The sequence below is a fragment of the Selaginella moellendorffii genome, unplaced genomic scaffold, assembly GCF_000143415.4.
Source record: "Selaginella moellendorffii unplaced genomic scaffold, v1.0 SELMOscaffold_144, whole genome shotgun sequence".
NCBI classification, from domain to species: Eukaryota; Viridiplantae; Streptophyta; class Lycopodiopsida; order Selaginellales; family Selaginellaceae; genus Selaginella; species Selaginella moellendorffii.
In genome coordinates, this window is record NW_003314405.1 from 229,926 (window position 1) to 240,235 (window position 10,310).

Genomic DNA, 10,310 nt, shown 5'->3' on the forward strand with positions numbered 1-10,310 from the left:
CGTTAGCAGGGAATATTCGCACCTCGTCCTTTTTTCTCTTTTTTCTTTCAAGCTATGGTTTTGGTTTGAACAGTCTGGAGCTGGCTCGAGCACCACTCCGCCACTGCTTTCTAGAAAAACCAAACAGAGAGAGAGGAATGAGAGAGGGAGAGAGAAGATCCACACCTTTGTCTCACTGGACGGATTGAAAGGTGTGGAGATCTTTGAGCCTTACGCTGCGAGCGTCGGATTCCTCGGCCAGCCGCTCGAATTCCCGCCGCATCAAACGCAGGAACTCGAAGAACTCGTTGGTGATGTTGAGGTCGTCGAGTAGATCGACGCTTCTCTTCACGTAAGGGACGCAGTCCAGCACTGATCATGCTCTTGTTTTAGTCGAGTTTGGAAGAAAAAACGAGAGAGAGAGAGAGAACTTACTGGCGTATTTGTTGGTGTGCTTGTCTAGACGGATTGTGCACGAGTATTCGTGATCCGGGTTCTTTGCATTCACTTTGGTGAAGGTGATCTTGATCCCTGAAAGTTTTTCATATTCTCATGTGATGATGAGAAGAAAAATTGAAGAAGAGGAAGAACTTACCGCTCGCGAAGTCTGCACGGATGCCAAGAATGTCGTTGTAAAACTTGCGAGCGATCTTCTGTGCATTTACTTTCTGCTGTACGCGACGCACACGCTCCTCCAGATCTGTGCAAGAGAAATGGTCATTTCTATGAGCACAATTGGAAACTACGTACCTTTTAAGGATTCTTCAGCGACGTGAGCACAACCTTCTCGTCGTTCTTTCAGCAACTCCAAGCGTTTTGCAAGGTAGATCTTCTTCTCGTTTGCTTGCTCGATCATCTTCTTCAAGGTCTCGTGTTGCTGCTTCCGGGCAGTAATTTCTGTACAGTGGAAAAGTTCCAACCACCATTGGAAAATAATTCTCGAAAACCAGACCTTTTTCTTTGTGAATTTTTTGCTCGCTAATCTCACGCAAATGCTGCTTGAGCTGCTCCGATTCCTCTGATCGGACGAGAAATTTAGGGGAAACGAGAACACACAAATCGCTTACCGTGGCCGCCGCGGCTCACAGATCTCGACATCTCCTGGAGCTCGTCCATGCGCTTCTCGCAAGATCGCTCCCACGCCTCAAACCTGGAGCGCGCCGATCGCACAGTCTCCATCACCTGCTGGTGGCGATTGCGAACCCTGGCGCCCTCCGCCATGGTCGCCATTCCCTCGCTCGGGGCTTTCAAACAAAAAACCCCACTGTGGATATTCCGTCATCTAGGACGCTATATAAGAGTACATTTCGTTAGCGTGGTGGATATTCCGCTGGTAGGGTGGATATACCGCTGGCTGAGCAGCCACTTAAAAATGTAGCGAAGCTCAAGCTTTGGCGATGGCGCTGGCACTGCGGCCCGGCGGGACGAGGCCTGGAAAGTTAGGGTTAGGGTTTGGGGCAGCATGGGCGAGGCGATGGTCCTCCACGGCGGAGGAGGAAAGCGTCCAGTTGCCAGAGAAGGCGGGGGGATCGGGCTCTGGCGGGAGCGTCGGGCCGCGATTCTACAAGCATGCTCGGATGCGCCCCAGCGACGATGGGCATTACGTGGTAATGCTGGATCGATTCACGCTCAAGACGCCCAAGAAGAATCCCGTGTCTGTGCCAACGCCCGGATTGGCGCTCGCGATCGCGGCGGAATGGGAGTGGCAGGTAAGCAAGCACACCGTTTGAATTCTTGGAATTTCTTGAGTTCTTGCGAGAGAGGAAGGGAGCGAAATTTTTCCAAAGAGACTTCTTTGCAACTTTGTTGATTGAGATAGAACTTTTAGAGGAGAGGAATGCCTGGAGTTTATTAAAATGCGAGTCTCCACTGCAGACTTGGTGACCACCATTTGACATCGGGGCATTTTTCCAGACCAAATCAGGAATCCGGCCGTTTACCATGCCGCTCATGAAGCTCGCCGCTACTACCATCGATCGACTTCCAGATTTCAGAGAGAATGTCATCGAGAATTTGCTCAAGTATTCTCACGCGGACTCAGTTTACTGCCGTGCTCCAGAGACTGAGCCTCTCTCTCGTAAGTCATACAGAAAACTTGAAACGAGATTCACTCACCGTTTTTTTTCTTGGTTTCTTCCTAGACAAACAGGCTCAGCAGTGGGATCCTCTTGTAAAATGGATCGAGGGAAAGATTGGAGCGAAGCCATCCGTGACGTCGAGCATTTTGATCGGCAAACAGCCCAAGGAAGTACTCGACGCATACAAGAAAATTCTCGGCGATTTTAACAACTGGGAACTCTCGGCTGTGGATCAACTGACTGCTTCCGCTCGTTCTCTGGTCATCGCCTTGGCGATTATAGACGGACGCCTCGACGTGGAGAAAGCCATGAAAGCCATTCGCGTGGATGAAGACTTCCAGGTACGGCGAAAATCTTTTTTCTTCCTTTCGGGTGATAGCATTTGTGATGGTCTTTTTTTCTTCCAGATTGCCAAATGGGGACTGGTTGAAGGTGGTCACGACATTGATATCTCGGATCTTCGAGTTCGCATCACCGCGGCTTCCATTTTTCACAGGCTACTCCAGATGTAGCGATTGATAAAAGGTAGAAACTTCAAAGGTAATAACTCCGACCTTTTCGAAAAGGATCGATTCGAGGGGTTTTTAAAGTGTTCTAAGTGTAACCCAATGTCTCTTGAGGATCTTCTTATCGCCATAGTCTGTTGGTGCTGCTCAAAGAGAAAGAAAACTATCGAGTTGGAGTGTCTGGAGATGGCGTTCGAACCACGATCGCGTGGCCGTGTTCTTGAAAGCCATCAACTCAAAGCTGAGTAGTACACAAGTTTGACAGCAAAACGAAAGACCCACCATCCAGTAACTTCGTGTTCTTTGCGAAGAGTTTGTCTAAAAGTTTATGTTGTTGGCACTTGGAAGAAACGAGCAAACACGTCCATTCCAAAGCATCAGGGACAAAGGGCATGTTTTTAACAAGATCCAGCGCAGAATCAAAGCGTCCAGCGCGAGCTAGCAAGTCTACGATGCAGCAGTAGTGTTGCTTCTGGGGTTTCAATCCAAAGTCGTGGATCATGGAGACGAAGTAGCGGCGAGCTTGGAAGATCTTGCCACCATCGCTGCAAGCCACCAAGAGCGAGACAAAGCACGCCTCGTCTGGGAGCCGGGTCATTGTGAGTAGATCGAAACTTGTGGAAACATCTTGAAAAGAAGATGGTAGTTTTGTTTTGCTGAAAGAATAAGAAGCCAGGAGTGTTCCCCAGGAGATTATATCCCTCTCGGGCATCCGATCAAACAACGTTTTTGTTCTTTCTCTATGGCCAACTTGGGCATATGCCGCAAGGATAGAATTCCAGCAAGCCACATTTCGTTCCGGAATCTCGTAAAAGATCTCCATCGCACGATTAACCTCACCTTTCTGACCGTAAAGAGAGAGTATCGTGCCCCACGAAACAAGATCCCACTCGGGCATCTGGTTAAATATTCCCAAAGCCGGCTCAAGATACCCTGAAAGGGCATATGCCAAAAGAAAAGAACTCCAAGAGATTAAATCTCTTTGAGGCATTTGAGAAAAGAGGCACTTTGCATTCTCAACACGTCCATTGTGGGCATACACAGTCAGCATTGCATTGTACGACACAAGGTTCCATTCGGGCATGGCCCAAAAGAATATCCCCTCCGAGCCATTAACATCCCGCCGTTGCCCGTACGCCACGAGCATCGAGCACCAGGCCACGATATTGTGGCCAGGCATCCGATCGTACAACTCCTTCGCCTCGATGCCGTACTGGGAGCTCCGGCTGTACGCAGCGAGCATGGAATTCCACGACACAAGGTTCCGTACGGGCATCTCGTGGAATATTCTCTCGGCTTCTTGTGTGTGGCCGGATTGAGAGAATGCGGCTAGCATCGACGTCCAGGAGACGAGATTCCACTCCGGCATGGAGGAATATATCTTCTTTGCTTTGGGAATATGCCCATACTGGGCATATGCGGAGAGGAGCGAGGTCCAGGAGACCACGTTTCTCTGCGGCATTTCATCGAATATTATTTGAGCGCATTGGAATCTCCCTTGGGCAGCGTACGCTGCCAGCATAGAGCTCCACGACACGATGCTTCTCTCGGGCATCTCCTCGAATATCCACTTTGCTTGTTCCAGATGCCCGTTCTGGGAATATGCCGATAGCATCGCATTCCACAAGACGAGATCGCGGTGTGGGAATGAGTCGAAGAGATCTTTGCATTGCCGGACGTCGCCATTTCTGGAGTGGGCAGTGACGAGATTCGTACAAGAGACCAGATCGACGGCCATGGTCTGGTGTTGCTTTAAATTCCACCATTGGATCTAGGGTTCTTGGGAACGATGCTCTCTGCGAGGGTGTCGCGCGGCGCCTAAGCGCGCATCCCTGTGGCTCGTTCCTAGATCCAAAGGACCAATGGTCCAGCGGCCAGACAACCGTAGTTCTTCCTTCACGGGACGATTGCGAGCTCCAGTGCTTTTGCCCTACTACAGGAAGCTCATACTCTCGATTCTTGGCATCGCAACTAGCGCTAGCGATCAATGGTTTCGCTCTGTGCTTTACTGATGCCCACAGCGAAGTCGCCTCTGATTTCCAGCAGTAGCGCCGCTCAATGGCTTCTTCTGCCCTACACACGAGGCTACACTTGCGAGATCTCGATCAATCGAAGAAACCCATTGTTCTAGCCATGCCCTTCTCTGTTCCAGGAGCTCCCGGAGGGAAAGATCTCAAATGCGGAGCTGCCGTATTTGATCAGCCCGCGCTGCCCTTGATCCGAGAGCCGCGCCCTCGCATTCGTGAGCTTCACGATGCCGTGAGGATCAATCTCCTGCCTGGCGCCCGTGCCGAATTCTCGGCTTACTCCTGGTTCCTCCAAGAATGTGGCAGACTCAATGCCCTCGCGGCGGGCAAGCTCGTCCACGCTCACATTCGATCGATGCGGCTGGAACACGACCGATTTCTTGGCAATCTCGTGGTGGATATGTATGGACGGTGTGGGCGATTGGATGAGGCGGCCGCGGCGTTCCAAGAGATCCACGAGAAGAATGTATTCTCCTGGAACATCTGGATTGGAGCAAATGCCATGAATGGGCAATCCATGGCGGCACTGGAGCTCCTCAAGAAAATGGAGCTACACGGTATCAAGGCCACTAGGGTTACGTTCTTGAATGCTCTATCGGCATGCGCCGCCCCGGAGCTCCTCGCCCAGGCGCGATCGATCGTCGAGAAGATCACTGCCGCTGGAATGGATCGCGACGTCCTCGTCGCCACGGCCGTGGTGAGCGCGTACGCGCGATGTGGCGCCATGGCCAGCGCCAGGGAGGTCTTCGATGCCATGCCCGCCCGAAATATCGTCTCCTGGAACGCGATGATCGAGGCCTACGCGCAGCACGGCCGAGGCGCCGACGCGATCGCGGTATTTCGGCTCTTGGAGCTGGAAGGTACGTTCCAAGCGAACAAGATCACATTCCTGGCACTGATCGAGGCTTGTTCTTGCTCCTGGCAGGGAAATCTCGGTACCGGGAGGCTCTTTCACCATCGCGCCATTGCCAGTGGCTTCCATACGGACGAATCTCTCAAGAACAGCCTGGTCAACATGTACTCCAAGTGTGGCAGCGTGGAAGAGGCGAGACAAGTCTTCGATTCCATCGCTCCCAGGACAGCGATCTCCTGCAGCGTGATGATCACGACCCTGGCACAGAATGGCTTCTATCGAGAGGCGCTAGAGCTCTACCGGGAGATGCAAGAAGAGGGACTGGAGTCCAACAACATGACGTTCCTTAGCTTGCTGGAAGCCAGCGCCCATCTCACGGCCTTGGGCCAGGGACGAAGAATCCACGCCAGTATCATCGACTATGGGCTCGCCAGAGACCTCTTGATCCAGACAGCGCTCGTCTACATGTATGGGAAGTGTGCTAGCTTGGACGAGGCAAGGGAGGTGTTTGAGAGCATGGAAAGGAAGAATGTGGTGGCCTGGACGTCGATCATCGCTGCTTACTCCCAGCACGGCCACTGCGAAGAATCGCTGGAGCTCTTCCGGAGGATGGCTCTCGATGGGGTGATGCCCAACGAGGTGACTTATGGAACGCTCTTGTCTACGTGTAGCCACGCTGGGCTCGTGGACGAGGCCTACGACAACTTTGTGGAGATGAAGAACCCCAGGTTGACGCACTATAGGTGCATGGTGGATGCGCTTGGGCGAGCCGGGAAGCTGGACGAGGCCGAGGATCTCTTGAACAACATGCCCTTTGAGCCGGACTCGGTAGCGTGGGTGCTCTTCTTGGGAGCTTGTAAGACGCACGGCAGCATCGAGAGGGGCTCTCGGGCAGCGGAGAGCATCCGCGAGGTGGCTCCGGAATCGGTGAGTGCTGGTCCGTTTGTGATGGTTTCTAATATGTATGGCTTTTCACGAGTTTGTGTCGCGGGATGATTCTTGTGGTGGAGTTACAGAGATTGATACACGAGATGAAGTGTACTGTAAGACACAGGGCAGCATTGAGAGAGGCCCTCGGGTAGCGGAGAGCTTCCGCGAGGTGGCTCCGGAATCGGTGAGTGCTGGTCCGTTTGTGATGGTTTCTAATATCTATGTAGGCGATGCTGTGCACGAGTTCGTGTCGCGGGATGATTCTCACTCTTGCAGAGGTTGATACGCGAGATGCGTGATCATTTGGGATGTGTTCCTTATACCACCGGTGTTCTTCACGACGTCAGCCAGGAGCAAAAGGAAGAGATGGTCAAGCATCACAGCGAGAAGTCGGTGATTGCGTTTGGATTGATCAGCACTGTGCCAGGGACGACCATCCGGGTAATGAAGAACTTGAGAGTTTCTTTGGATTGTCACACTTGTTTCAGGTGCATTTCCAGGATTTCCAAGAGGAAGATTATTTTGTGTGATTGATCACTTTACTTGCTGCTGCAAAGGCTACTGATAAGTTTAGAGGCATCTAATTTCAATGCCAAGTAATTTTCCAGATTTTTACGTTCACTAGACACTAGATCGTGGGCAAAGTATTCGTCCCATCATACATTATTGACGTAGAAATTGGTTCCAGGCTAGAGTCCAAAGGAACTACCCGACATTGAGAAAAAGATAAATCATGACGAAATTATCAAACAAAAGCTCTAATTTTTCAAGCAAAAAATGACTCTTCCTGCGCTCTTGCTGCTACTCATCATTGTAAGATTTTCTTGTCTAGATGTAATTCAAGGCGTTCCAATCTACTGGGTGTCACTTGAGGCCAACACCAGCAAACTCGTCTACAAACCCACCAATGCAGGTGACACAATCATGGATTTTTCGGCCGTGGGATACTTGGGAAGGGATGCCGCACTGCCAGACAACATACCAGTGAAAGTTGCCCTCTATCCTGCTCGCAACTACAAAGGCAGCAACAAGAGCCATGGTGAATCCATCCAGCAGGCCATCAATGAGGTTTCTTCCTTGCCCCTGGATCCTTCTACAGGTTACCGTGGAGCAATCCAGCTTTCGAGTGGAGTCTTTGATGTTCGAGGCCACCGCTTTACCATCAACACCAGTGGAATTGTCATCACCGGCAGCAGCAGCGAAGAAACAATTCTCCAGGCAAGCGTTTCCCGCGTCGACGGCGATGACAGTACCTTTCCCCACTTCTATCCTCTTTTCTCTGTGGAGAGTCCGCAAGAAAAGGTCTCGGAGATTGGCTCGAAAACCGCGATCATAGCAACAGTGCCGTCGGGATCCAGGTTCGTGCAGCTCAACTCAACTCGAGATATCAATCCTGGGGACCTCGTGAGGATCGTTTGGCCGATGAGCTCCGCGTGGATCCAGACCATGAACATGACGCACAGGTGGTCGAATGCTTCGTCAACATACATCGAACGCAAAGTCGCCAGTATCGACAACGCGAGCAGCAGAGTCTTCCTCGACGTCCCAGTTTCTTTCCGGATCGATCTAGCGTATCTGAGCACCGCGCAGCCGGCCTACTTGGTCAAGGTTAACATCTCCGGAAGAACAAGCCACGTTGGTCTCGAGAACTTTAAAGCAGTCCAGGACAAAGTTCTTCCGTACGGTGCCGGGAACTTCCTCAACATCCAGCAAGTGGAGAACTCGTGGGTGAGAAACGTCGCTGCTGTGGACTTTGGAGGAGACACTGTTACTATCGCCGGCACGAAGGTCACCGTCGACAACTTGCACCTTGAGAGGACCATCCAGAGCAACAGGTATGGCGCCAAACGAGCAGATCTCGCCATCCAATTTCCAGGCTCGCAGATCCTCGTAAAGAACAGCGTCATTCGGGGAGGAGATTTTCAGTTTAGCTACATCACCAGGAACCAGGCAAATGGTCCCAACGTGTTCTTCAACAGCACCGGCTATGGAAGCTCGCCAGCGGAACCTCACAGCCACTTTGCGACAGGGATCTTGTACGACAACATGAACTTGGTGGGTGGAACGCTGAGCCTGGTGAATCGAGCGACCATCACTCACGGCTACACATCCGGGTTTAGCGTCGCATGGAACTGTAACGCGACGGTGCTCAAGGTGATCAATCCTCCACAGGCGGCCAACTGGGCGATTGGATGCAACGCGAAATCGCTGGGAAGCATTGGAGACGAAACGCCGGGATTCATCGAGCCGGGAGGAATCGAGTCTGATCGTTTGACAAGCTTGTACCTGGCTCAAAAAAAGGTCGCAAAAATGTGAGCAAAGAAAGTCAATACACGTGAAATTTGTGGATATACCCTTTGAAACTTTCAACATATGTCTAGGATGAATAAGCAACACAAAAACGTTTCTAGAACACCTCGTTTGCATGCCGAGTTGGCAAAACCACATAAACGCCAGATAATTGGAAGCGTAAGTGATAGAAATTTGTAGTGACAGTGTAAAAAATCAGACACGAAGTCCATATTCTTCTCAGTGCAATCTTCCTCTTCTTTGGTAACAGGAACAAGGCCAAAGTCTCATATGGGAAAATCAAGGAAGCAATGCAAATCAAGATGTGAAATTATTTACACGCGGTAGAAGGGTTTATAATTCCAGGATAGGACAATGTATCTGCGCGGCCAAAGACCGGTCAACGCATGAGATTCACGGTGTTTCCAGATATCGATTCGAATCCTCCTGAATTTGTCCTGAAAGAATGAAAATATTCTTTCTCCAACCTTTGCCATGCCGTATTAAACTCTCTTATAACATTTTGTCGTGGTTTTCCGCTATAAAATGTAGGCTGATTTTGATAGTTTAGAGCAGTATATAATCTCTCAAGCATGCTTACTCTTTTGCTCACTTTAGTTTTTGGTTGTGTTACAGTTTTTTGTGCCCCCACATATTGGGTGTCATTGGACAGTGACAATGGCAACAAGCTCGTTTACAAATCCACCAGCACAGGCGATACTATCATGGATTTTTCAGCGGTGGGATACTTGGGCAGCGATGCAACTCTCCCAGATAACGTGCCTGTGAGAAGAACTCTCTATCCCGTTCGATCTGGTGGCAGCAGCAAAAGCGATGGCGATGCCATCCAGCAAGCCATCGACGAGGTCTCCTCCTTGCCACTCGATCCCTCCACAGGCTTCCGAGGAGCAATCCAGCTCTCAAGTGGAGTTTTTGACGTTCGAGGCCACCACTTTACCATCAACGCGAGTGGAATTCTCATCACCGGCAGCAGCAGTAGCGAAACCATCCTCCACGCAAATGTCTCCATAGCCGAGGATGGCATGCACGTCTACGCTTTGTTCTCGGTCGAGAGTCCACAGCAGACTATCTCAGAGGTTGGTCACAGAGCTGCTATAATCGAGACTGTTCCTTCCGGTTCTAGGTACGTGAAGCTCGACTCGTCTAGTGGACTCAAACCCGGCGATCTCGTCTCGATCGTCTGGCCGATGACTTCCAAGTGGATTCAGATGATGAAGATGAGCGAGAGATGGGGGAACTATGCGGAAACGTCCATCGAGCGCAGAGTTATCAGGGTTGACGCCGAGAAAAACACGGTATTTCTCGACGTCCCGGTTCCATTTCGTGTTGATCTAGAGTACCTGAGCTCGTCACAGCCGGCGTACTTGGTCAAGGTGGAGATCTCTGGACGAGTATCCCAAGTCGGTCTCGAGAACTTTAAGGCTGTCCAGGACAAAGTTCTCCCTTACGGTCGTGGCAGCTTTCTCAGCCTCGCGCAGGTGGAGGACTCTTGGGTGAGAAATGTCGTGGCTGTCGACTTTGGAGGAGATACCATGACTGTCACTGGAAAGAGGATCACAGTCGAGGGCTTGAATCTCATCCGGACGCTTCCAGGCCCGAGGCATGGTCCAAAACCAGCTGATCTCGC

General features: G+C 51.1%; 4 protein-coding genes across 7 annotated transcripts; 2 read left to right on the forward strand and 2 right to left on the reverse strand.

The window, feature by feature from the left end:
- Nucleotides 1–2: 2 nt before the first annotated feature.
- On the reverse strand, nt 3–1,231 carry LOC112343336. Its single transcript, XM_024666612.1, has 7 exons — nt 1,047–1,231; nt 932–997; nt 730–876; nt 575–679; nt 415–510; nt 215–351; nt 3–110 (listed from the first exon to the last, which is right to left on the reverse strand). The coding sequence occupies exons 1-7, from the start codon at nt 1,207–1,209 to the stop codon at nt 48–50; spliced, it is 777 nt and encodes a 258-aa protein (XP_024522380.1). The 5' UTR covers nt 1,210–1,231; the 3' UTR covers nt 3–47.
- Nucleotides 1,232–1,329: 98 nt separating this feature from the next.
- LOC9646497 (ATP synthase mitochondrial F1 complex assembly factor 2) lies at nt 1,330–2,693 on the forward strand. Its single transcript, XM_002992866.2, has 4 exons — nt 1,330–1,688; nt 1,894–2,056; nt 2,121–2,398; nt 2,465–2,693. The coding sequence occupies exons 1-4, from the start codon at nt 1,377–1,379 to the stop codon at nt 2,567–2,569; spliced, it is 858 nt and encodes a 285-aa protein (XP_002992912.1). The 5' UTR covers nt 1,330–1,376; the 3' UTR covers nt 2,570–2,693.
- A 105-nt stretch (nt 2,694–2,798) lies between these two features.
- LOC112343342 (pentatricopeptide repeat-containing protein At4g02750-like) lies at nt 2,799–4,118 on the reverse strand. Its single transcript, XM_024666628.1, has one exon. It carries the CDS (start codon nt 4,116–4,118, stop codon nt 2,799–2,801), a length of 1,320 nt encoding a protein of 439 aa, XP_024522396.1.
- Nucleotides 4,119–4,451: 333 nt separating this feature from the next.
- Nucleotides 4,452–6,982, forward strand: LOC9646466 (pentatricopeptide repeat-containing protein At1g11290, chloroplastic). 4 transcript variants are annotated; one of them, XR_002991241.1, is made up of 3 exons: nt 4,452–6,370; nt 6,601–6,814; nt 6,862–6,982. XR_002991241.1 is itself a non-coding variant. In XM_024666606.1 (2 exons), exons 1-2 carry the CDS (start codon nt 4,622–4,624, stop codon nt 6,670–6,672), a joined length of 1,821 nt encoding a protein of 606 aa, XP_024522374.1. In that variant the 5' UTR covers nt 4,452–4,621; the 3' UTR covers nt 6,673–6,982. The 4 variants fall into 4 exon arrangements, 2 of the variants coding, with proteins under 2 accessions (XP_024522374.1, XP_024522375.1); XR_002991242.1 differs by having other exon boundaries at nt 6,874–6,982; XM_024666606.1 differs by having other exon boundaries at nt 6,601–6,982.
- Nucleotides 6,983–10,310: the final 3,328 nt, after the last annotated feature.

Bases quoted from the DNA above. Each gene is read 5' to 3' on its own strand.
- LOC9646497 (XM_002992866.2), top strand. From the start codon at position 1,377: ATGGCGCTGGCACTGCGGCCCGGCGGGACGAGGCCTGGAAAGTTAGGG. The intron at 1,689-1,893 runs GTAAGCAAGCAC...GCATTTTTCCAG, and splicing joins CGGCGGAATGGGAGTGGCAG to ACCAAATCAGGAATCCGGCC. The intron at 2,057-2,120 runs GTAAGTCATACA...GTTTCTTCCTAG, and splicing joins AGAGACTGAGCCTCTCTCTC to ACAAACAGGCTCAGCAGTGG.
- LOC112343342 (XM_024666628.1), bottom strand. From the start codon at position 4,118: ATGCCCGAGAGAAGCATCGTGTCGTGGAGCTCTATGCTGGCAGCGTAC.
- LOC112343336 (XM_024666612.1), bottom strand. From the start codon at position 1,209: ATGGCGACCATGGCGGAGGGCGCCAGGGTTCGCAATCGCCACCAGCAG. The intron at 877-931 runs GTCTGGTTTTCG...TCCACTGTACAG, and splicing joins AAAAATTCACAAAGAAAAAG to AAATTACTGCCCGGAAGCAG. The intron at 111-214 runs GTAAGGCTCAAA...TGGTTTTTCTAG, and splicing joins AGGAATCCGACGCTCGCAGC to AAAGCAGTGGCGGAGTGGTG.
- LOC9646466 (XM_024666606.1), top strand. From the start codon at position 4,622: ATGGCTTCTTCTGCCCTACACACGAGGCTACACTTGCGAGATCTCGAT. The intron at 6,371-6,600 runs GTGAGTGCTGGT...ATATCTATGTAG, and splicing joins GCGAGGTGGCTCCGGAATCG to GCGATGCTGTGCACGAGTTC.